The sequence below is a fragment of the Myotis lucifugus genome, unplaced genomic scaffold (assembly GCF_000147115.1).
Source record: "Myotis lucifugus unplaced genomic scaffold, Myoluc2.0 scaffold_153, whole genome shotgun sequence".
Lineage (NCBI taxonomy): Eukaryota > Metazoa > Chordata > Mammalia > Chiroptera > Vespertilionidae > Myotis > Myotis lucifugus.
The window spans coordinates 1,618,767-1,645,352 of record NW_005871201.1 but is presented as its reverse complement, the minus strand read 5'-3'; the positions used below and the strand labels follow the sequence as shown (position 1 = coordinate 1,645,352).

At 40.4% G+C, this 26,586-nt stretch overlaps 1 protein-coding gene across 1 annotated transcript; it reads left to right on the top strand.

Annotated features, from left to right (window-relative positions):
* EMB (embigin) lies at positions 1–26,586 on the top strand. The gene is made up of 9 exons (XM_006095387.3): positions 1–221; positions 9,666–9,755; positions 14,816–15,002; positions 15,218–15,306; positions 19,361–19,488; positions 21,725–22,004; positions 22,791–22,824; positions 25,800–25,854; positions 26,442–26,586. Exons 1-9 carry the CDS (start codon positions 113–115, stop codon positions 26,457–26,459), a joined length of 990 nt encoding a protein of 329 aa, XP_006095449.1. The 5' UTR covers positions 1–112; the 3' UTR covers positions 26,460–26,586.

Genomic DNA, 26,586 nt, shown 5'->3' with positions numbered 1-26,586 from the left:
CCCTGACTGGCATCGGGCGCTGGACCACTGGCGAGTGTGCGCAGGTGCTCCGGGCACCTACGGCAGCCAAGGGACCTGCCTTGGCGAGGGCCGAGGGAGACCCCGGGGCACCATGTGCGCCCTCCCCGGCCTGCGGGGGCCCGGGGCGCCGCCCCAGCCGCTGCTCCTCCTGTGCCTCCTGGCGGTGGTGCGCCCGAGCTCCGCGGATGACCATCCCCCAGGTGTGAGGGGTGCAGGACCGGGCGGGGCGGGGGCGCAGGAGGGGGGGGGGGAGGTCTGCATGGCCCGTGCGCGCACGGGGCACTGAGTGGGAAGGGGCGCGAGGATGCTGGGGATGCAGGTGGACAGTGAGGGCCGCGCCTTCCATTGGCCAAGCGCGGGTTATCTAAGCTGGATGAGGGGACAGGGGCGGGTAGGGGACCTCCCCTCCAGGGCGTGAATCTGGAACCCACAGCGCCTGGGAGTGGTGGCGGTGGGAGGAGGGCAGTGTCTCCGTTTCGGAGAAGAGGGCGGGTGGGCAGGCACAGGCAGGGACTGGCTTCTGGGAAAGTGCGGTCTGTATTCTGTAAACAACATTCACCCAGGCCACCTCCCTGCATTTGAATGCATAGTAAGGTGTAGATAGCACCTACTCTTCCTGCAGGCGGGGTGGCTTTGAGGGTGCGAAACAGCAATGCAGCAACAACCAAACAATCAAACAAAGCCACACAACTCTAGAGGGAGGGAAGGAGAGGGAGAGAGGGGGAAGGGGGGAGGGGGGGAGAGAGAGAGAGAGAGAGAGAGAGGGGCTGTCTTTTACAACATAGTCTTTGACAGTGAAGTTTTATGTGTGGTTATTTTGTTAAAGACAAATTGAAAGAGGTATTTGTGGGCAAAATATTATCAAAACCAACGCCAAATTTGCCATCTTTAGCTTCACCTGTTTAGAATTACTTTTTAGTTGAAAAGCATTCCACCTAACCTGTTTTCTAATGCCCGCTCACTCCTGTGTTATAAGTGTCAGTGTTAGCAGCCACTTAGGATAACAGACCACCTCGCTAGCTGGCAAATACTGCCCATCAGTTAATCGAAATCGGAGTATTATGCTACACAGGGTTTTCAGCTTTCCGTAGGAATTCATTTTTATGGGCTTATAGCAGATTTTTCATCAGATGCTAGGAAGATGGAAAGGTAATCAAAGGACATGATTATTCTTTTTTTTTTTTTTTAATAAATGTCCTTTCAAAGGCCCAGTTGTTCACAACTTGGACACAACATTTTGGGCTACTTCAGTTTCTAAATGTCCTTGCCCCGCATCTCTTTTCCATTCACACTGAGCATAAAGGACTGTCTACCAGGGGTCCTCAAACTACGGCCCACGGGCCACATGCAAATACAAATATTGTATTTGTTCCCGTTTTGTTTTTTTACTTCAAAATAAGATATGTGCAGTGTGCATAGGAATTTGTTCATAGTTTTTTTTTTAAACTATAGTCCGGCCCTCCAACGGTCTGAGGGACAGTGAACTGGCCCCCTGTTTAAAACGTTTGAGGACCCCTGGTCTAGGCCATTCCATCCCTGCCTCTCTCCTCCCCCACCCCCCAAGCTTTCCTTGGTTCTCCATCCCTGCATCACCCTTCATTCACCCCAGAACACTGGGTTACTCCTGGAACTTTGCTGCGGGATTTGGCTGTTTGTTGGAACTTACAGGGAACTTATTGGCAAAAGTGCTCCCTGGATCCTGCCCTCAAAAATTTGGATTCAGTTCTAGCCAGTTTGCCTCAGTGGTGGAGTGTCAGCCTACAGACTGAAGGGTCCCGGGTTCGATTCTGGTCAGGGGCACATACCTCAGTTGCAAGCTCGATCCTGAGGCAACCAATAGATGTCTGTCTCTCTCACATCAATGCTTCTCTCTTTGTCTCCCCCACCCCTTTCCACTCACTAAAAATCAATGGAAAAATATCCTCATGTGAGGATTAACCAATAAATAAATAAATAAATATTCTGATGCAGTTGGCCTGGGACTCAGCCTGGACATCTGGAGTTTTTAAATTCCTCCATGTATTTAATCATGTGATCCCGAGCAGGTGGAAGACCTAGGCTTTAAAGGGATATGTCATCCTCAAGAGTGCACTGCTGGGCAGTTAGTTATTCTGTTGGCAACAAGGAGCCCAGGTTTAACCTGACATGCAGAGGAGACCTCTAAAGAGAAACAAGCAGGCAAAAAACAACCGTGGAATACATTAGCAAATAAAGTGTACGCATGTATGGCAAACATCTGTGTATGTACAGGGTCAATGTTGTCCTTTCAGCTTCTCTTACGGCAAAATTATGCCACAGAAAAAGCATACAGTTAGCATCTAATTTTAAGGAAGAATTAAAAGTTGTCAGGCAACTTCATCTTGTTTTATAGATTCTGCTTTGATCTCCATGAGATTCAGTTTCCTGTTTGCTAAAGGACAGTGTGAAGTTTCCTGCCATTTTTTTTTAATCGAGATGCTTAGGTGTTCTATAAACCAAAGACTTTTGGCTAAATTTTAATATTAAAAATGGTTATACTTTTTCCTACTAACTGTGTAACAACTGTGTGCCTTGCATAACTGCGTTATGCAGTTTATAGCACTGTGTGTTGGCTTTTATTGACCCTGACTTTGAGATGAGGAAACTAGAACTTAGTGAAGTTAAATCATTGCCAAAGCATACTTAGTTAATTAAGTAGTAGAGCAGGAAACTTAGCATTGTTCAGCCCAATTCCAAAGCTTGTTTTCCTAAACGGAGACTCAGTCTTGGCTCTGGGGTGACTGGGTGTGTCTAGGAAAGATTGAAACCACCAACGGAGAGCACAGTGTGTGGATGCTCCTTTTGAGCTGAAGGGCTTGCTGACACAGTGCGAGTCCTAGAATAAAGTTAGGCACAATGATTCATCCTAACTAGTAGACTGTTTTAGTTCAATAAGAAATGTATAAAATGCCTTTGTAAGGGAGAATTATTATTTGAATAGGAATATTCAGAAATCATTGTTATTACTATTACATGGAACAAATTAAGAGAATGGGTCCTGTTTACCCTTTGAAAAATGTTTTCAGGTGAGTAATTTGAAATGATCACTTTTAACTTCGAGAGTTACATGGCCTATATGCTTCTTCCATCAACCCCTGCTTCCTTCCTATACGCTTCCCCTCCAACCCAAGCAACTGCTTAGTAGTAAATATGTTAGAATAAATATTATTCGAGTACCTAGATATGCTGACATTGCGTAAGTCTATATCTGTGTAGAAAACTTTACCAGTTTTTTACCTTTCAAGGTGTTTAAAGTGTTTAAAGGAACAGGTGAATTGGAATCATATCTTTAACAGGGTTGTATCTGATGCATCAAAATGTTGACCCTAAATTTATCATCACATTAAACATTATATGAACATTTTTTAAAATCCTCACCCAAGGATATGTTTATTGATTTCTAGAGAGAGGAAGTGAAAGAGAGAGATGAGAGAGAAACTTCAATCTGTTGCCTCCCATACCCACCCCAACCACGGATCAAATCAGCAACCTGGGTATATGCCCTGACGGGGAATGGAATCTGCATCACAACCTTTTTTAAAGAATTAATTTAACTGTCTCTTCCTCTTCCTGGTCTTCTGCCCCACCTCCTATCCTCTTCTTCCTTCCCTTCCCAAAATGCTGCCCTTCCTGTAGCTGTGAAGAGGGGAAATGCAGAAAGTATCCTCCCTTGTTGGACTGTAGGAGCCAAAGGGGCCCAGATCAGGGAATTGAAGGCCTAGCCGGTTCAGGATGGTGTCCAGGTAGGAGAGTGGCCTCAGGTGGTGTGTTAGGGTCTGAGCACAGTAGGGTGGATGCTCCCACAGAGAATGGCCTGGAACTGAGCAGTGACCAGGGCTTTTTGCAAGCCTAGCTGACATGTGTGTCTGGCCCTGATCAGGGGATGAAGGTGAAGAGGCAGGAGAGCAGGCAGGATCTCTTTGGGGCCTGGCATGGCAGTGGGAGATTAGTTACATGTAGGGGGATGGATGGATCAAATGAGTAAAGCTAGTAAGGAGAATAGGACCAGGCTTTTCACTAGAAGAGAAGGAAATATACAGATCATTCATCATAGAAGTGTACAGTTGAAATGTACATAATTTTATTCACCAATGTCACCCCAATAAATTGAATAAAACATTTTTAAGAAAGAAAAAGGAAACTAGAATGAACCTTGGGTTGTAATTTGTAGCATTAGTGTGAATTCATGACTTTAAACATCTATTTCACTCTTATGTCTACATCTGTATAAGTAAATACATAGATATGAATGTGTGTATAACTCTAGGTATGATGCATATGTTGTGTATTTAAATGCAGATATATTTTATATCCACTTTATACCTATAGTATGCGTGTGTATAAATGACCATGCATATATTCTTAGTTCTGTCCGCTGAGATGGAGTGGAGATTTCCCAATAGCGATAACCATACTTAGCACTGGAGTCGAAATACCATTCTTTACTAACAGTAGCTAGGACTTCGTGGAGAAATGGCTGATTTCAGGACTGGGGTGGGGAAAGTATAAGATGAGCCTGGAACATCTTGTGCCAGAAGCAATGAAGTGCTCAAGGCATGACAGGTCATATCAAAAGGATACAGGACCAGAGGGAAGGGGCTCCCACTGGACAAAGCTGGGCCAAACTGGGCATCAAAATAAATAGTAATACTAATGGACTAGTACCATTAGTACCCACCGAGCAATGCCCATTGAATAATATGGGTATTCGTGAGTACATACCGATATAAATTAAATGAATTAAGTAAAAGTTTGATGAATATTACATAGTTTCAAAGTCACATCACACAAAATTCTTACTGATGAAAAGGAGAAAAAATACATTTATAGTAGAGAAGCCTGCCAGATACGGCTTTAATCAAATGATCAAAGTGAAAATTATCAGTAAAGAGAGAAGTAAAAATGGCGTGCCATCCGACAGGATGCAATGAGAAGAACACGGTCACCCCTGGGATATTCCTGCCAAAGAAGCTGCCTCTGAATCTAATCACATTACACAGCAGCTCTCCTGTTACTCTCACAAACATCAAGGTCGTAAAAGGTCAGGAGAGACTGAAGTGTCCAAAGTGAAGGAAAACAGAAGGACATGACAGCTGATGGCAACACATCAGCTGAGCTGGAATCTTTTGTTAAAAAGTACATTTCAACAAAAGGACTTCTGTAGAAACTCAGATGAGGTGTGGCATGAGAGGGGAGTGCACACATGCTTGTTTCTCTATTTTCACAGCAGTATTGGGAAGATGTGAGGTAGGTCCTCTGTGGAAAATATGCAGTAATGTCTTAGAGGGGAATGGGCCATCGGGGCACCAACTTATTTTCAAATATTCAGGGGAAACGTTCATTCTGCACTTGAAACTTCTCTGTTAGTTCCAGATTATTTGAAAAGAAGCCAAAAGAATTTCAGCTCTTCCTGAGAAAGTTTTACATTAAACCATAGGGAATAATTGAGAAATGGTCATAAGCGTATGCAATTAGGTACATTTTCCAAAGGAGTGTTTGTTCTCAAACAGCAGCAGATCATGTGTTAAGGTAGTCTGTCCTAAACTGTAATCTATTGAAGTTACTTCTGTATAGCTGGCCTCACATATTTCATAACATTATGTGAACCATAGAAAGAAACAATTTAGGACACACACAATGATATAGAAGGAAAGCCTCAAAATGCTTTGTTAAAAATAAACTCTCCATTCCTAATAATAGTCACTGTTCACACATAACAAAATGACTCAAATAATGCATTGTTCCTATAGAAAGAATAGATGCTATCTTTAAAAATGGTGTTATTCTTTTAATTGAAAATTATTTTTCTGGCATTTTTAAAGTTATTGTGGTCATGTCATTATTAATGTATCCCTACTCCCAAGATCAAATCTTTTTTTTTACAGCTTTATAATTACACTAGAGGCCCAGTGCATGAAATTTGTACACTGGTAGGGTCCCTAGCGGCTGCTGGCTGCCTGCCAGGGCCTCCCTCCCTTCCCCCCGCCAGCTCAGCCCCCTGGTCGAACTCCCAGATGAACTCCCAGTGGAGGGGACAATTTGCATACAACCCTTTTATTATATAGGATAGTCCTGAGATCCTGAAAGAGAATTTAGATGTAATATTGGATTGATCTCGAAACCTGAAGTGCTTCTGTGATGGAGTCAAGAGCCTGAGCTAGCTAGTAGCCAGGGCCGGCTTCCTGTTTTGCATTTCAAACCTCCATCCAGCAATTGGGGCTTCTTCCTAAAAGGTCACCAAAATAGGCCCCTTCTGGAGGGAGGTGTGGGGAGCTGCCCTGCACTCTGCTTGGCTCTGCCCCTCAGCTGTGGCCTGGCTGCTGGGGACAGGACTCAAGTGGAGGTGGGTAGAGTAGGCTGCGCTGGAGAGGAGGAGGGCATGGCCAGGCCTCACAAAGGTTCTGCTGGGGTGGACTACTTTGAAGACCAAAAAGCACCAGCCCCTTTCTGTTCCAGTTCTAAATGAATGTTTAGTTTTGAGGAGAGGAGAGAAGGCAAAGAAGGGTTGCAAGAAATGTCACAGCTTACTAGTAAAATCTCTGCATCTCAACGATGCAGAACAGGAAATCAGGGCTACAGGGCCATGGAAGATGACAGAAAACCACACTGTTGAAGAATCAGGGTGGAGGATGTACCTGTTTTCAAGTGAGGGTTCCTCAGCCTTGGCATTTTGGACTGAATAATTCTCTGTTGTGAGGGGCTGTCACTGTAACAGCATCCCTATGCAGTGGGCAAGCTGTGTACCACAAAAAGAAATGGTCAAGCCCTGACCCTTGGTACCTGTGAAGGGGACCATATTTGAGAGTCTCGTCTTTGCAGAGGTAATTGAGGTAAACTGAGGTCACCCTGGATTAGGATGAGCCCTCACCCTATGACTGTGGTCTTTGTAAAGGAGGGAGATGGGAGATTTAGATACAGAGGCACAGCCACAGTGGGAAGATGGCTGTGTAAAGACGGAGCCAATCATGGGAATGATACAGCTCCAGCCACCGCCCCTGCAGAGGAAGGAAAACATGCCCCATGGACAATTTCCAGCAATGACTAGGAAATGGGAGAGTATCATAACTGGAGGAATGCTTGCAAGTTCTTGGCGCCATCACTCAATATTATATAACTTTGCTCACCCTTCTTTCTCCATGAAGTGAAACCCCAAGTAACAAGTCAGTAGTGGAACTTGGGTTAGGACACAGAATTCCTGCTTCTCCATTTTGTATTTCTTTTTGTGACAACTTAATCCTTTTAGGGAAGTTTTTAAGCCATGTCTGCCTGCATTTCCTGCCAGTTTCCTTCAAATACCAGCGTCTGCTCATCAGCCTCCTGCCAACTGAAAGCAATAGGTTTACTGTTCTCCCTGTTTTGCTTAAAAAAGACCTCTGCTGAACAAAGAACTCCTTGCTTTTACTCCTCTGACACCTTCTACAGATGGCCCTGCTCTTGCACTCGGGATGTTTGTATATGTTGCCTCTTAAAGGGATTTCCCCAAGACAAAAATCACAACAGTCATGCATATTCTTTTGCACTTGGGGCTTGTTGGAGCCTGATCAACATGAATGCTTTAAAGGGAACAGGACGGCAGGAGGCAGGTGAAAGCTGGTTTATAGACATCGGATTGTACTTTTGTCACATGATCTGGCAATTGGAAGTGGTCAGGATGGCTAGTATATTCTGGAACTACTCAAACTTCCCTATTCTCAAAGCTTGGTTTTTCCTTTTCCTTCTCTTCCTTCAACTTCTCTACGCTTAGATTTTGCCCAACCCAAGCCTAGACTCCTTTCTCTCCTTGTTCTAACTCAGGACCTAGGTGAGCCCTTCCGTCCAGGTCCTGGTGAGAATAACCACAGCCTCGGAGCTCATCTCCTCATCAATGAGGGCCAGTCTTATGCCCAAATGGCAATCAGACACACACTGAGGCCTACACTGATGTTGCTGTGATTCGTGCAGCCTCTCGGAACCCAGCTCACTGAGCTTCACGCTCCTCATCAGCGTCAAGCATGTCAGGTGCTCTCTACAGTCATTTAAGTCAAACAAGAAGAATGACAACAGTTTTTTTTCAGCTTCTCTCACTTCTTATTGTTGCTTACAGGGTAGATAATAGTAATAATAATAATAATAATAATAATAATAATAATAATGACGTCAGGCCTTCTGGAAAGGATGCTGCTTCAGGGATAAGGAGTGTTTGAACCCCTGTCTACTGTTCTGCCTGGGCTGGGTGGAGAAAGCAAGGAGGCAGAGCTAGAGCCCTTGCTGTGCAATCTTCCTGGGGCCGATGCTGGGGTAGATCAGCTCCTTCCTTCCCGCCCCATCTGCCTGGACCTTCCTTCCTGAGATACTTTCTCTTTCCCGACATCTCTTGGTGCACTAGGCCCAAGAAGGAAAAGAAGCATTTTCATTAGGAAAAGACAGCCTTTGGGCAACGAGGATGTGTGCATGTGTGTCTGGGAGGCAGAGAGAATGATGAATATTAAATGTGGGTGGAGGAAAGGTCTTGTATTTCTGGCAGCCCAGTGAGACCCTCGGGCATATTTTCCGACATAATCACTACCAGAAGGGAGTATGATTCAGGGGTTTCATTCGTTAAGGATGATTTGATGGGAAAGTGCATTCCACATTCCAAAGCTGCAGGAGAAGGGACCGCGCCTTCAGAACACGGTGTACCGGAGAATTAGGTTCTGCTGGGTAGATTTTTTTCCGTAGCAATATTGTAAACGCTATGTGCAAGCAGAAGCGACAAAAGCAACCGCTCACTTTGATACCATTTCTCATACAGAGAAGAAAGGGAAATACCTGGAAGTTAATTTTGAGTGAAGTACAAAAAAGTGAAGCAAAACCAGCCAGGGTTCATGCAAACTGAGTGAAGTTTAAGGAAGGCAGCCAAACTGACAATAACGAGCCTTTACTTTTCTTTTCTGGGTTGTTTGATGGAGTTGGAGTAGTTTTCAGAGGAGGTCAGGTCTGGGGCACCGATGTCAGAGAAACAGTAGCCAGTGTAAGAACGTAAGTTCCAGCCCAGTGAGAGAGGCTGAAATGCAAAACTTGTTTCTGTGCTAAAGGTTTTCAAAGAAGATGCAAGTGACAGAGAAAAGTTGATTTCGAGGAGGCCCCTGCACTGGAGCCGCAGCTGGAGAGGAAGAGAGCTGGACGCACTGGGCATCGCTGTGTCCTCTGTCCCTGGGCCCAGTGTCCCCGTGCTCAGTGCTGTCTGTGTTCCTAATGCCCCTGATCCTGTGCTTCCTGTTCTCTCATCTTCTCTGCCTCCGCATGCCTTGCTTTTTCCTGCCACTCTTATCTAATCCCTCAATGTCTTCATTTATGTTTTATAAAGAAACTACAAATTGTAGGATAACAAAATTCAAGTTATTTTTAAAGCCACTTGGTGTAAATCAATAGGGATTTTTCAGTTAAAAAAAAAAAGACCATAGAAACAATTGAAAATTTGGTCACACTTAATAGCCCGATATATTTCTGAATATCTGTGGGGCATATAAAACTTATCAGATTTTCCTGAAAACATTATTTTTCATGACTAGTATATAACATGTTAGCTGTTAGCTGTTGGAAACTGGCTTTCAGATAGTCACTTAATCTTGATAAGAATATATAATCACCTGCTCTTTTTCTCACAGCTTCACCTTTTACAAGTCTACATGCTCGAGAAGAAATGCTGGCCAGATACTCCAACCTTTCCTTGGAGAGTCACAACCTATCCCTGACTGGTAAATCTATCATATTTCATATTTCTTTTCTTTAAATATGTATGTTTTTTAAAATTGATTTTAGAGAGAGAGGAAAGGAGAGGGAGAGAGAGATAGAAACATTGATGAGAAACATCAATCACCCACCTCTTGCACGCCCCCTATTGGGGATTGCGTAGAAGCTCAGGCATGTGCCCTGACTAGGAATCAAACCAGTGACCTCTTGGTGCACAGAAGGACACCCAACCTACTGAGCAACACAGGCCAGGCCATATTTCTAATAATACGATGAGGAAATAAGCTTTTATTTTTCATTAAGCCACTGCATTTTATCTTGTGAAGTTCTAATCCATGCTCGTGGTCTGCTGGGAGAAACACACCAGCCCCTTATACCAGTGGTTGGCAAACTGCGGCCCCTGAGTGTGGCTCTTCCACAAAATACCACTTGCGGGCATGCACATACAGTGCGATTGAAACTTTGTGGCCACACTCAAGGGGTCAAAGAGTCACATGTGGCTCACGAGCCGCAGTTTGCCGACCACTGCCTTATACAATCACAGTATCTGCACAGTATATATAGTACCGTATAGCAGAATGGGGACTCTGCCATGAGGATGCTGGGCTCTGGGTGCAAGGAAGAGGCAGCTCGTCTAGACATGGGAGCTGAGAAAGGCTCTCCGGAAAAGGGATGCTGGGGGGAGAGGAGGGTTAACTCTGACTTGCAGGTACTCTGATATAGTTCTTGCTGGTGTATCCATTCAAATCACTCTGCATTGAGAGGAGAACTCAGGTATTTTGTGAAAGACCTTTTGGCAGCTCATTTGAAGATACACCAGGGAGCCCATGACAGTGCAGGAGAAAAATGAGTAAAGAATTCTGGGCTAAAACTCAGCTCTGCTTCCCCTTTTCATGTTTTTTTTGGGTTTGACCACCAGTGTTTCAAAGCAATCTCAGAGTTCTTTAAATGAGTAAGAGGCATTATCTGTTTGAGTAACAATATTAAAAGTTCAAGTAGCATTTAAAATACTTTAAACCTGTTCATTGAGTCAATAACGAGTTTTATCCAATGATATGTCCTCTCATCTGAAAAACTGTTCCTGTACTTCTGTTTAACAGGAAAGGTGAGCTTTCTCCTCCCCAATCTGATTCCAAAGGGATGTTTGCACTGCACTTTATCATAGAACATTTTTATGACATTGTGCAACTTCTGTTTGTCCCCAGTTATCCCCATTCTAATATTTAGAATGTATTCTTACTTGCTTTTTTACTGTTTGCATGTTCTACTGGTGAGTTTCCCTGTTAGGATGAAATGTTTAAGGGAATTCATGTGAATAATATGTTTGCCAATCCTTTGACCAGCCCGAGGATGTTCAGCTTCCAGTCCAGCAGGCGCCTGGGGAAGGAAGGTGCTTGGGGTGAGAGCAAGCATTGACTTTTTAGTTGATGCTGGGCTGGTTATTTACTTACTTAACCTGTTCGGAGGGCTTAACTCCTACCTACTCTTTCATTCTGCAACTGCTATTAAAACCAGTATCCCAACTGTTACGAAGGCATCACGTGTTTGCAGTTCATTGCTTGCTTACCTTCACATTGGCGTGATGAACTTGAGTCAGGCAGTTTTCTCTTCCTCATAGGCCCCTGAACTTGGGCTTGCCCAGTTCTGAGCAATCACTAAGTGCATGACAGCCCAGTCATGCTGTGTGCTTCCCCCCCTAGTTTGTCCAATGTCCTCTCAAAAGCTCCTGCCAGCGGGCTTTCCCTCCCTGTGAAAGAAAGGCCTATTTGTTTTGATTTTGAGATGCTTGCAGATCCAACTCCGGGAGCATGCTCATAGTGCAATAGACTTTTTGAATCTAGTTTTCCCTTATTTAAGTCCGGATTTGTTTTTATTTGACAAAAGATTTGACATTCATTTTGAAACACTGGTTGTCAAGACAATGACATTTACATGCGGGTTGTTGTTCTGTTGCCTTCTCATCAGAAAGTTGGGTTGTAGGAACTGTCTTTTGTGAAATACAGAATTCTAATCTGAAGATGAATTTATGGTGACAAGGAACCTTAGGCTTTATTCTCACTGCTATCACTAGGATTTTTAACCCACTTTATAAATGGAATGTTTGCACCAATATTGATTACTCAGGTTCGTCTGTAAATGGTGCTTACAACAGTTACTTTTAATATTATTTTCTTTTTCTTTTTGGCCATTTTATAAGTTGATGTCTCTTTTAGAATAAAATTTTTCTTGTAGGGAAATTCAGATGTAATACATTAGTTGCAAATTTGGACCAACATGACAATCATCCTTTTTCACTGAATCTGTAGATTAATTTGGGGATAATTAATGTTTTTATGATATTGTGTTGTATTCCCACCTGTGATTTAGATTTGCATTTGAGATCTATTATTTTTTTAAAATATATATTTTTAAAATTGTATTTAAAGTGTACATGTTTAACATGATGATTTTATATATATACTAGAGGCCCAGTGCATGAACTCATGTACTGTGGGGGTGGGGGGAGGGTCGTTGGACACCTTAGCGCTGCCATGGAGGCAGGAGAGGCTCCCGCCACCGCCACTGCGCTCGCCAGCCTTGAGCCCCACTTCTGGCTGAGCAGTGCTCCCCTTGTTGGAGCACACTGACCACCAGGAAGCAGCTCCTGCATTGAGCATCTGCCCCCTGGTGGTCAGTGCATGTCATAGCAACCAGTCATTCCACTTTTCAGCCTACTTACATATTAGCCTTTTATTATATAGGATAGTGAGATGATACTATAGTCAAGCTAATTAACATATCATCTTCTCACATTTATTTTTGTGTGTGAATGAACCTGAAATCTACTCTTAACATATTTCCAGTGTTCAGTAGAATATTATCAAGTATATTAATGAATATAGTCTTCATGACTGTACATTAGCTCTCAAATCTTAATTCATCCTACATAATTGCAACTTTGTACATTTGACCAACATCTCATTTCCCCTGCTCCCATCGTCCCTGGTAACCAACTTTCTACTCTTTTCTTCTAGAAGTTCAACTTTTTTTTTTAAGATTTTACAAGTAAGTGAAATCATACAGTGTTTATCTTTGTCTGACTTATTTCACTTAGCATAATGTCTTCCAGTTTCATCCATGTTATTGTAAAAGGCAGTATTTCCTTCTTTGTCATAGCTGAATAATATTGCACTTTATATATACCAAACTTCTTTGTTCATTCTATTGATGAACACGTGGGTTGTTTTGCTATGTTGGCTGTTGTGACTACGCAGCAGCAAGCATGACAATGCAGATATCTCATTGAAATCTGATTTCATCCCCTTTAGCTATGTGCCCAGAAATGGGATTGCTGGATAATATGGAAGTTCTATTTTTTTTTTTTGAGGAATCTCCATACTGTTTTCCAAATGGCTGCACCAAATGACATTCCCAACAGTGTACAAGTGTTCCCTTTCCTCCACATCCTCACCAATGCTTGTTATCTTGTATCTTTTTTATAATAGCCATCCTATCAGGTGTGATGTCTCCACTGTGGTTTTGACTTGCATTTCCCTGATGATCAGTGATGTTAAGGACCTCGTCATGTATTTGTTGGCCATTTGTAATTCTTCTTTTGAGGAATGTCTATTCAGGTTCTTTGCTCATTTTAAAATCGAGATGTTTTATTGCTATTATTGAGTTTTATTTATTTATTATTATTATTATTTTTTAATCCTCACTTGAGGATATTTTTCCATTAATTTTTAGAGAGAGTGGAAGAGAGACAGAAACACAGAGGGAAATATCAATGAGAAAGGCACATTGATTGGTTGCCTCCTGCACTAGCCCTGACCAGGGCCCAAGCCAGCGAGGAGCCTGCAACCGAGGTATGTGCCCTTAACTGGAATCAGACCCAGGACCTTTAGGTCTGTAGTCTGATGTTCTATTCACAGAGCCAAACTGTCTAGGGCTGCTATTGAGTTTTATATGTTGTAGTGCACTTAACTATTTTTAATAAGAGTTCCTGATTTAAACCATGTCCTATGTAATAAATTTTAAAAGGCTTTCTAAATTTTTTACTTTTTTGTAATAGGTCAAAGTAGACTTTTATTTCAAGTGAAATGATACCCAATTGGACCCCTTAAGGTCTAACTTGTCATTTTTTTTCAAAGATCACAATTTGCTTAAAGGTCCATACACTTTAAAATTTTTAATGATAAAAATAAGACTATTTAGGCAGATGTAAATTACTATGATTTTAAGAACAGTCTTTTAAAAAATATAGTTCAGAAACTGAGCAAATGGGTAAAGTCCTGGAAATATACATGCCACGGCTGCTTTTGTAACACTAAAAAAGCAGAACTACATTACTGCAGTTGTGGAGTCCTGGGGAAGCTTATACATTGTGCACCAAGTTCAATGGACATATTAGTGTGTTGGCTAACCACAACATATTTTAGACTTAGAGGTAAAACTCTTTCTACATGTTTTGATGCTTGTGCTTTGCTGATAGGAAAGCAAGCAAACTGTAGAAGCACCTGAAAGTATATGAAACAGGACACCAGTCGCAGGTTGCTTCCTCTTCTACCCTTGACAGCTACAGATTTTAAGGAGATTAAGATCACAGCCTATCCCTAGCTGACTTGGCTCAGTGGATAGAGCATCAGCCTGCGGACTGACGGGTCCCAGGTTCGATTCCAGCCAAGGGCACATGCCTGGGTTGCGGGCTCGATCCCCAGTAGGGGACACTCAGGAGGCAGCCTATCAATGATTCTCTCTCATCATTGATGTTTCCATCTCTCTCCTTCTCCTTTCCTCTCTGAAATCAATAAAGAAATATATTTTTTAAAAAGATCACAGCCTAAGGCTTTTGCAATTATGTTAATATTTTAACAGAGCTTTTCCTCAACAGTGCCTGTGAAAGAGAATAACAAAGGGAACCACATCAGTGTTAACAGAGAAATAATTCCTGAAAGGAATGTCAGATGAGGAAATGGTCTTAGTAGAGCACTACTGTTGATTTAAACTTGTTTTTTTATATTGGATTTCCCTCTATGTAGCTTTTACAATATCATTTGGTTTTGTTTTCTTTTGTGGCTAATAGAATATTCCAACGTTGCAGTAGAAAAAAATATCACTTTGCAAAGACCTTCTAATGTAGAACTCACGTGCCAGTTCACAACATCTGGGGATCTGAATTCAGTAAACGTGACTTGGAGAAAAGATGATGAACTTATTGAGGATAATTATCTCATCAATGCAACAGGAAACATTCTGTATACCCAATACATGTGAGTACACCAAGTTTTAAGCTGGTTTGTTACATGAAATTACTAGTTAAATTCTAAATATTTTTGTGACTGGCAATTTTTCCCATTGCTTTCACCTGAATGTTATTACAAATTTTTTTTCTTTTTTAAAATTTTGATTAATGGCTAAGTCTTTTCATTTTCATTGCAAGTATTTAGAGAACTAAGCTCATATTAATAACTTAAATTATCTTTAGGTTCACCATCATTGATAGCAAACAAATGGGAAGTTATTCTTGTTTCTTCCAAGAGGAAAAGGAACAAAGGGGCACATTTAATTTCAAAGGTCAGTACTAATAATTTATAGAGTTATAACTTCAGTGCTCTATTCTGAGACTACTACATCCCCCAATTTTTATATTATTACTACAATACTAAACATAATGCAGCTGAAAGAAAATTATATGCTTTCTATTGAGTCATAAGTGGCAATCTTTAATATAGTGCTTCCCAGTGTCTTCCCAGTGTAGGATTTGTATTTCCCAACCCACTTCCACTTGGCTTCCCTGCCCTAGTTTAAAGCACAGGGTTTAGTTAGAAAGACCAGGCTGCCAAGTTATTTGTAAATCACAGCAGTCTCTTGAACCTATCTATCCATCTATCTTAAATCAATCAATCTATCATCCATCCATCCTTCCATCCGTCGCTCTAAACTGAGAGCTTTTATAGTAGCCCTCCAGGTAACTGAGTCACTGTATGCTTAGACTGTGAAACTGTGTGTCCCTCAGTGGCTCTAGGACTTGGAAATTTAAGGATACATAAAATTTAAAAATACTATGAAGATGCACACAGGGTTGCCTGCTTTTGATCTCATCAAGTAAGGACAACCTCAGAATATAACCCACAGCTTTCCCTGTGGGAACGGACAAATCGAAGTATTTTACCCTTTCTATCATTAAACCAAAACTTTAAAGGTCTCAAACTCATAATAAAGACTAGCCATTCAAGTTGGATAATTATCTTCATGAAAAAACCCAGATTCTGTGATAGATTAGTGAACGCAATGTCCATGCTGCTATTTGGGAAACTCGGTCTGTCGCCACATTAACTATTTTGGGCTTTGCTTCACAATAATTTCCCAGGATACATGAGAAATCATTCTCAAGTATGGCTAGCTGCCCTGACAAAACGTGGATACTGTTCCCAAGGCCCCATCAGTAGTGGAATGGCCTGCTTCATCATTACCAGGATTTAAGATGGTTCACTCCTGTATTCCTCCTTGTATTCCCTCTATACTCACTGACTCATTTCCTTCATGTGGTTCTATAAATGTTCTTCTTGGTAAGTATAATAAATTCTTATGTTTATGCAAATCGGTCTCTGCAAAGGCAGAAACTATTATCATCCTTTGATTATTTTGATCATATACATTCTCTTTTAACTTTCCTTAATTTGCCTAATTTAACTTAGTGAAGGATAAACTATAGTTCCTTCCATTATTCCTTTCCTTCTTTTTTATTTTCCTTTCCTTTTGTCTCCCCCCTTTTATTCCCACCCTCATTCCCCAATGAGTTAAGAAGATATTGAATACCTGTACCTGTACACACACATGCTCATGCACACACAGTCCTTGTAAACATTGTATTGAGCCTCTTTAAAATAAGAAGACCTGTGGGTCTTAAGAAGATACTCATCAAATCTTGAGACTTGATGTGATTCCAGGAAATACAACTTTAAATATTGCTCCTCCCCTTTTAAAGGGGTATTTTCTGCATACTAGTTATGCCTATTGAAAGCTTAAATATTAAATATACTGCATTTTTTCTCATTAGCTCTCTTATAAGAAAGTCCCTAAGCTATTACTTGAAGTGATCATTCTTACCTCTGATGTGAAGATTAGCAAGGGCATTTTACCTTTCCATATAACAACAGGTTTAATGTCAGGTGGTCTTGAAGAAGGCTTCTTGATTTCCTATCTATTTTGAGAGAGCGAAGTTGATGGAGTATCAACACTAAGCCTAGATCTGAAATCAAGTGCTTGAGGAATGAAATCGACACTGAATATTTAGAATCTTGGAAAATAGTTTTCTTGAAGCAGTTTAGCTCAGTTTATTAGAGATTTTTTTGTTTTTATTTTTACAAATATATTTTTATTGATTTCAGAGAGAGAAAGGGAGAGGGAGATAGAAATAGAAACATCAGCCCTAACTGGTTTGGCTCAGTGGATGGAGTGTCGGCCTGTAGACTGAAGGGTACTGAGTTCGATTCCGGTCAAGGGCATGTACCTTGGTTGCGGGCACATCCCCAGTGGGAGGTGTACAGAAGGCAGCTGATCGATGTTTCTCTCTTATCAATGTTTCCAACTCTCTATCCCTCTCCCTTCCTCTCTGTAAAAAATCAATAAAATATTTTTTAAAAAAAGAAATAGAAACATCAATGATGAGAAAGAATCATTGATCAGCTGCCTCCTGCAAGACTCACACTGGGGATGAACCCACAACCTGACTGGGAATTGAACTGTGACCTCCTGGTTCATAGGTCAGAACTCAACCACTGAGACACACCAGCTGTGCAGTTTATTAGTTTTGAATGCCCACTTAACATTAATGTGACTTTTTAGCATGTACTATATCATGAAGATATTTATAAAATAAGTTGAGCCCTTCTAGATCTTTTTTGGTGAAATAATAATTCTTTGTAATTCCTCTAAATTAATGTTGTTTGGAGAAATAATTTTATTTGATTACACTTTAAAGATGTGTGGCTTCTGCAGAACAACTAATATTATAGTTATTTAATTAGATCTATAAGGCTTATAGAATGGTATGTATTTCTATCGATGCCCTATTATGCTTTCTGCAGATGGATTGCTTATGATTTTTCTTAAGAATAAGGATTATTTTCCTTAGCAGCACTATAGTTGAGTGTGGATGAAAAGTCTGCTTTATTCTCTATTTTAAGTTGAGACCAAAAAAATCCTTCTGTTGACTACATGAGTCAGCTATAGTGCATGAGTCTGAGTTCTCAGAATAATTCATCAGCACAGTTCCTGCTTCTGCCTTTATGAGAGCTGGTTGATTAATTACTACAAGATTATAAAAGGGCCCACATCACTGATTAGTACAATGCAAAAACTCTGCTGACTTCGTGGTCTGGCTAGTGATGCCAGTTACAGGGGCAACAGCAAATGTCGCGATTACTTTTCACCCTAGAAAGATGAGTGATGGTATAAAAAAAAGACCAGAGATCGGTCTGAAACAGCAACTTCACTATCTTTAAACATGGCTTCTTCCAATCCCAAGACTCTCATGTGCCCTAGTTTATCCAAAGTTCCAAAAGGTCAATCAGACACATTGCAATACCATATCCCTGTCCTTGTAGTCATAAATATTTCCAAATGTAAGCAGCATCCCAGAACCATGTGTGATCTCCAGAGCAGTTTTAACAAGTTATGTTCCCTGAGAGTAGTACATTTTATAATTTCGGTCCACACGGCTGGTATCAGCCATGTAAAGCATGGCAGAGCCATGGTGACTGTCATCTTGACCATTAATCCAGAGGACAGTAAAAAACAAAACCAACAGAAGAGATGAAAAGAAAGCAGAATTTTGGTTTTGTTCCCCTCTGGTGTCACTGTCACTTACCTACAGTCTATACCCTGACCTTAACACTTACTTGAGATGGTCTAATAGCCCAGCAGTGTGTCCCACCCCCAAACTTCATAAAATGCCCACGATTTTCTTGAAAAACCCTCTCAGCTAGCAGTTGTGCTTCCCAGGCCTCTTAGACACTTACTGGAAAAGGGTATCTTCTACCGTGTTTCCCCAAAACATTGCTTTTCTTCCACTTTGATTCCTAGCCTGAGTAAACGTCAATGTTTTGATCCTATTTCACCACATAGTTTCCTGCTGAATCATGACCTAACCTGTTTCCAGAAAGAGCGTGCTGAGATTGCGACTTAGAGGAGATATCTGGGAGATCAGCCGGCTGGGGAGGCAGAAAGGCCCTGGGCTGGTGCCCAGCACAACCAGCTTCAAAGTAGCCTTCAGAACAGCGTGTGTTTAAGGCGAGCCCAGCCTGGCTCTAGAAGAACCTGCGTCACAGCCGCGTTGTTAGAATGCAGTGCCAACCACGTGCACGCCGTGCCTCACCGGGTGATACCCAGGTGTAGCTCCCTGCCCTCTGTGGGTGGGAAGGAAACTGTGGCTTCAGAAAAGAATCCCTGTTTCAGCCACACTCAGATCTCTACTTCCTCTGCAAGGCTTTCATGGAGGCTGCTCCTAAAGTGGGTTGATCTTTCTCATGTTAATGAGAAAAACGAAAGAAACTGACTTCAACTTAAATACATCCTCCCTGCTCAAACTCTTTCAGTAATCTACGTTTCTCTACATTTTTCTTAGTCCCCGAACTTCATGGAAAAAACAAACCAGTGATCACTTATGTGGGGGATTCAACTGTATTTATATGTAAATGCCAAGAGGGTGTTCCTTTAAATTGGACCTGGTACAGTATGAATGGGAGTGTACAGGTAAGGTCATATTTCTTTAATTTGAAGAAAACAAATAAAAATTTTATTTTATAATAAGATTATAACAGACTTAGAATTGCAAGGACTATTTATATGTCTGCTATCTTTTTCTTTAGTATTTGTTCATAAAGAAAGAACAGTGATAAAGAGAGTTGTCGTTTGACGTTTTTAGCTTGTTACATTACACATTGGAAGATACTCTTAAATGTTCCATTATCTGTTTTTTGTTTTTTACATTTAGCAATCTATTTAAATTCTTTGAAATGAAGTTATGATTCATTTTTACTTGATGACTTTATAAATAACCCCAACAACAAAAATATTCTTTTTTTCTTCTTTTCATGAAAATAACGAAAAAAGGCCATCTTCCTTTCCTGCTGCTGTCTCCCTCCAGACACACTTGTGATAGGAGACAGTACAACTGCACCATCTCAGAAAAGAATGACAACTTGGTCCTTTGAACTTAGGTTCTTCCAGTAACTGGCCTTGGCTTCTTTGGCCTCCCAGAGACTTAAGGGAAGCCAAATGCTTAAAATTCCTATTAAGGAATTAATGGGAACTCAAAGATCTGATTTGGAAAAAAACAAACAAACCATAAAACACACTTGAGTATTCAAGAAATCTTTCTGGCTCTTTCTTCCTCCCAAATAGTCTCCAATAGCATGGAAATGTAAGAAATGATCCCATTGCCTGCTGCTAATGGTCACAGAAATTCAATTCTGTAAAGGCAAGCTGTAATTCGAGAAGGAACAGTATGAGACAGTGTACACCTTAACTGAAACATTAAGTTCTTTCTTTGACAAAGTTGATGCTATCATAGACTGTTGAAGGAGAACAGGGAGAGTGACTGATTCTGGGATAACCTTAGTTTGATTTTTCAAAGAAACAGCTCCCAACCACCTAGGAGTAGACAAACCATTAACATTTCTGCTTCTCTTCTTATTGCTGATTAGGAAAGGCAATCATTTTGTATATGTAAATAATTTTTAAAAACATGTAAATATGTAAAAATTGTCAATTGTGATATTGGAAATGCCCAATCTAACTTATTTATGCATATGTGACACTGATGAAAATACCCTAAATCTAATTATATTAAACTTCTAGAATGTAGTCTGTGCAGCTCTCCATTTGCTATACTCATTTTCTCTTATAATTTGGCCCTAAGCATGGGTCAGATTAAGAAGTGAGAAAAGTGCAGGGAAGAAGGTGCAGGTCAAAACTTTAGGTCAAGTATTTTTTTCAAAGTGTGGGCCAACCCTCTGCATCAGAATCCCCTGGGATGCCTGTTATCACACAGCCCTCAGATTTGTCAGCTCCGAGTTAGAGAAGACACATGGGTAACAACATCACGGGCAGTGCTGCGCCCAGGGAGCAGGCTACTATAATTTTGGGGGCACATAATAAACTCACAGAGAGTGCTTCATCAGATAACCTCTGGGAATATTTGTATGCAGGTGAGCATCTATTGAGCTGTGCAAGTGAATGACAGAGCAGTGAAGGAATTAAATACTAATAGCCTGAGAATAAAATTGAGTTTAAATGGATTAAATAAATAAGCCCCCAAATAGCCTAGCGTGACTCTTGAGTGGCTGGGAAAATCCAGTGAATAACAGAAGAGAGAGAGAGAGAGAGAGAGAGAGAGAGAGAGAGAGAGAGAGAGAAATTCAGATATGAAAGAACAGAGAGTGCCCACACCACCACGTATACCAGCCTCACCGGGGATGTTCACCCATCCTTCCACATCATCTTTCAGGACGGAAGATTTCATCTTCAGTCCCTGTCAGAGGAACTCCCAATCTCCAGAGCCAGTGATCATCCTTTATAGGAACGATCAGATTTAGTGGCTTCATTCATTTAATAGTTGGTTGAATGTATTCCTGTGCTTGTGAAGGGAAAGTTCTTTGAACAGTTAGTCGGGAATTAGAATGTGAAATCCAGCTGGCTGTTAATTCTCATATCATATTTACCCATGATGACCCGTGTGCTGTGGTTGCAGTGGTAAGTATTGACAGCAAAGTATACTTCTCCTTTGCTTGTTACCTCTTGGAGATCAAACTCTGGTAAGATGAGCTGTTACTAGTATGTATAACTTCTCACAAGTTTTAACATGCCTTTCTCTGGTAAGTGGTTCTCTTGGCCCTATCTTATAGCTTTTGCTCAAAACTAGATAATTTAGGACATGTCTCTTGTATGCAATATGATAGGAATGGATTTTAATGTCTCCTTATATTAGGTTCCTCTTGATGTTAACATGAGCGATAAGTATGTGATCAGTGGAACAAATGCTAATGAAACAAGGCTCAAGATAATGCACCTTTCAGAGGAAGATCAGGGAACTTACTGGTGCCATGCAATATTCCAATTAGGCAAGAGTGAAGACCACATTGAACTTGTCGTGCTGACTTATTTGGTGCCCCTCAAACCATTTCTTGCAATAGTTGCTGAGGTTGTCCTTTTAGTGGCTATTATTCTGCTGTGTGAAATGTACACCCAAAAGAAAAAGAACCGCCCAGGTAGGAGTTATTTTTTTAGATAACACTCTCAAATTATGACTTAATATATTACAAGGGCTTCAGAGTTTGGGAAAAACATCTAGTTTTTGTTACCTGGAATGATATTTATGTTAAAATCAATGGTGACAGTGAGCTATGAGCTTGTATTGATGATCTTCCTGTTTCAATTTACTAAACTATTGTAGTACTAAAATATATCTTTTCCACCATTTTCTTTGGTGTTACTGGTACCTACATATCAATTAGGTAACATGTGCTTTGGTCCTGGAATATTGGGAAATTCTGTGATAGCACAATAGAAAAGATTTCAAAGACAAATTGCTTTTTCACTTAGATAACACTTAAAATATTTCATCAAACATTTTAGAGTTCTCATATAGAGACTAGGTCCTGTCAGTTTCCCAGTTTTGTAGCCTATACCTGATGGATTATGGGTTGAGAAACCAATGTTCTTCCCATAAGATAATTTATCTTAAATTTTGTATTCTTTCCTGATTTTGTACTAAAACTTTAATAACTTAAATAAATTTGTAATTAATCTATCAATCAGTCCTGTTTTGAAAATTTGAAGCTCTAGTCTATACTATGCTTGATAGAAATTTTAGGTACAAGGAGAGGACAGGATGGAGGTGCAGCTGCCTAAGGTCGCTCATCTCTCTTTCATTCCAAAGAGGGGACATAGCACAGTGCATTCTTAACTGGGGGTGGGGGGGTTGAATTAAACATACATGCTCCATAAGAATAATAAACCAATCATAATATGCATATTCTTCTTTTGTTACACAGATGATGGGAAAGAATTTGAACAAATTGAACAGCTGTAAGTAGTATTTTTTATAAATTTTCACTTGAGTGAAATACAGATAAATATGAAATAGAATAAATGCTTACAGTTAGGCGAAAATCATGAGTATATTACGTATGCTACTTGCTGTACGTGTCCATGTTGTAGTGACCATCTGGAGTTTGCCTGCCGACATTAGAATCCCATTTTCTCCTGGAAAAGTGGGTTTAGTGGTAGTACCTACAACATAGGGCTGTTGGGTTAAATGATATGCTATGTGTGAAAGGGCCTAGTGTGGGCTATGAACACCTAGCGTGCGTGTTCAGTGACCATAAGGAAGTATTATTTGTGTGAAGCACTGATTCTCACACCCGGCTATATTTTTGATCACTTAGGATGGATGCTCCTTAAAAATGCAGTTACTCAGACCTTACTGGATCTCCGGACCAGAACCTCTGGGATGGGTGCCTGGGCTTCCGTCTTTCTTTAACATGTCAATCACTGATGCTGATTCCCTGTCGGGTGGGAAATGACTGGCCTGGGATTCTATCAGTCACTATTTTGAAAGCACACAAATTGTGCGCTAGTTCTCATACAGCCCACTTTGTGGAGAGTTGAGCATGCAGAGCGTTGGGGAGGAGGTTACCAGGTGTACAGTTTGCTGTGCTAAAGCTGGGAGCTTCTAGTTCCTCCAAACCAGATAACTGAGTGTAGAGTCCAGTGACGGAGGAGGCCAAGATTGGGATTAAAATCTTTAGCAACTTCGTTTTATAACTGGAAGCTAGTACCTCTTACTCCCCTCATCGTTTTCATCCATCCCCCCTCCCCACTGGCAACCATCAGTTTGTTCTCTGTCTCTATGAGTCTGTTTCTTCATTGGTTTTTGTTTTTTTAGATTCCACATATAAGTGAAATTATATATGGTATTTGTCTTTCTCTGTCTGATTTATTTCACTTAACATAATACCCTCTAGATCCATACATAAGCCACAGGATATAATGTACAGCATAGGGAAAGTAGTCAACAATATTGTAATAATTTTGTATGATGATAGATGACTACTAGACTTACTGTGGTGGTCACATTACAAGGTATGTAAATGTTGAATCACTATGCTGAGACTAATATAATATTGTATGCCAACGATACTTCAAAAAAAATCTCAGTAACAGAGCCAAGGACTGGGGACCAGAAAATAAGACCAGATGAAAGCAGCCAAGAGAAACCTAAGAAATTGGAGGCCTGAGCAAATGTTACCAACAAAAAATTGCCTTTAAAGTTTATCTTTATCAGTCAACAGGAGCTGTGAGGTGTGAGTGCAGTAGCCACTCTTAAAGAATGGGGCAGGGTATACGGCTATCATTCAGATATTTGTAGACGCTATGCAAAATAGTTACTTTAATCAATTCACATATGGCAAATACACCAATACCATATAAGCTTATAAATTAAGGCATAAAATCATTGTATCAGGAGTCCCATAACCACAGATAGGAATACAACGGTGTTGCCTTAGAATCACAGACTCTCGTGGCTGGGAGAGAATTAATTGTTCCTCGTTCTGGAGAACTTGAACATATTACTTATACTAATTTGCACTTTGCATCTTTCTGGCTCCCATGTATGGAATCTCTTTCTTATACTTAAAGTCATACACAATTCATGACAGATATTTGAAATGTTACAACCTTGCCCCGTTCTTTGGTTCCCCCAGCTCAGTCTCCCCAGTGTTTCCACCCATTCCCTTGCAGTGATAGTAGGAGGCTGCTGGGGTCTCAGCACATTCTGGTTGGCATAGGACACTCTGAAAGGATGGTGTCAGAACCCCATGGAACCGACGACCAATTCTTCATAATTTAATTTTTGCTTATGTAGCCTACCCTATTGAAAAAAATACTTTAAAAATATTTTTTCTAGAATATCTTGGCAATGTCAAATTGATTCAGTCTCTAGTGCAATGCATTAACTTCCTGCTCTTTGAAAACTGGGATATTGTACATTATTTTCTCCATCCCGTACTGCTCCACGGAGATCACTGACAGCATTTTATTTTCCTCATCTTTAGGTTATAACAGTAGCTTTAGATTTCATATCAGTGTCAGGGGCACTTGAGGTCATTTAGACCTACCTTTTCCCAATGCTCTTTTAGAAATTTTTAGCTAGGAGATACATTTTTCTTGACAGAGAACAAATATTATGTATCAATATATTTTACATATAATGTGTGTATATATATGTGTGTGTGTATGTTCAGTTAGATGCCAGTTATTCACAGTGTGTTGGTGAAAATGATTTTTTAAAATAGTATAAACATGCAACATCAAAACAGGCTAGTTTTAGTGCTCATTCACATCGTCCAATGAGGAGCTCACTCAGCATCTAATCCACTCAGATATTTAAACCACACAATCTCACCTAACTGTCCTTGCACCCAGATTTCAACATAATTGATTTGATGGTTGAATTTATTCTCTGGTATTAATGGCTTAATGAGTTCAAAGCTTCCTGAAAGACCTAGAAGGGGATTCATTACACACCCTTGTTATATAGTTTAGCCACTCTTGTCTTCAGAATCTGAAGCCTAGACGTGTATTCTTGCTCCGATGCACATTGGGTAGATAAAGAACCATGTTCATCCTCTAATTCAGTGTAATAAACTCGTCAAAGTACAGCCCCTGTAGCTCATATATTGACTGAGCTCCTGATTGGCTATTACCTTGCATTTGTCAAAACAACACATACATTACAGCCATCTACCCAAGCCCCCACACATGCTTAGGGAGAAGCAATTCTCCCTCTGAATAAAATAGACAGGCCTTTGCCACTGTCATCTGCAGCAACATAATAAATGACATAAAAAAATTAACATTATGAGTAAAACATTTTTAAGAGTAAATTCTGTCTGTATTTACTTTTCACATTAACCTGATAGTCATGATGTAGATGGTTACTGACTTGATTTTATGCAGTGTAAACATCTAGTGACTTTCTTTCTTTATTTTCAATACAGGAAATCAGATGATAGCAATGGTATAGAAAATAATGTCCCCAGGTACAGAAAAAATGTAAGTTACTTCTAAATGCTATCCCAAATAAAAGGTAAAATCCAATAGACATAGGCTGTCTATTAACCCAACTACTTTTTTAAAAAAGTTTCATTAAAGACCTAGTCAATCACTATGTGCATGGGTCTGCTTGTTTACAATATTATGGGAGAAAACAGAGTTATACAAAAATAAATGACATCTTTTTTTCCCACCAAGGAACCAATATAAAAGTAAAGCTATTGTACTGCCTACATATATGTGTGTTGTTGTTTTTTTTTCTTTTGTCACCATGGGCTAGTTTCTTTTACAACTCTTCATGTAGTCTTATTTTTTTCCTGTCTCAATTTTTCTGGATTGTCCTATTTTATTCTGACATATTCCATCTTTTTGGTTAATATTAGCTTATTTTCTTTACTGATTAGAATAAAAATTTTCGTAGTTTGTAAGCATTTTTCTCCTGAGTAGTGAGAATAGGAACTGCTGGTTTTGGCAATAGGTTGGATCATCCCTTCCCAGCAAGTTTTGCTTTGCTGAAGTGATGATAAGCCATTACAGAGTAACCAGGACATACTAATTAAGTTTCATTATGTTTTTATTTAACTCAGGAATCTGTGGGCCAATGAATGAGAAGCCTTATGCCAAGACTCATGGGAAGATGTACAAAGAGTTTGTATTTCTGCCTTGTTTATGCTTCCTGTTAAGAAAATCGGAGTTTTTATTTTTAAAAGAATAAAAAGTTTAAGCAACATG

Excerpts from the sequence above, each read along its gene's own strand:
- EMB (XM_006095387.3), top strand. The coding sequence starts at position 113 with ATGTGCGCCCTCCCCGGCCTGCGGGGGCCCGGGGCGCCGCCCCAGCCG. Across the intron at positions 222-9,665 it reads CGCGGATGACCATCCCCCAG|CTTCACCTTTTACAAGTCTA; the intron begins GTGTGAGGGGTG and ends TTTTTCTCACAG. Across the intron at positions 9,756-14,815 it reads TCACAACCTATCCCTGACTG|AATATTCCAACGTTGCAGTA; the intron begins GTAAATCTATCA and ends TGTGGCTAATAG.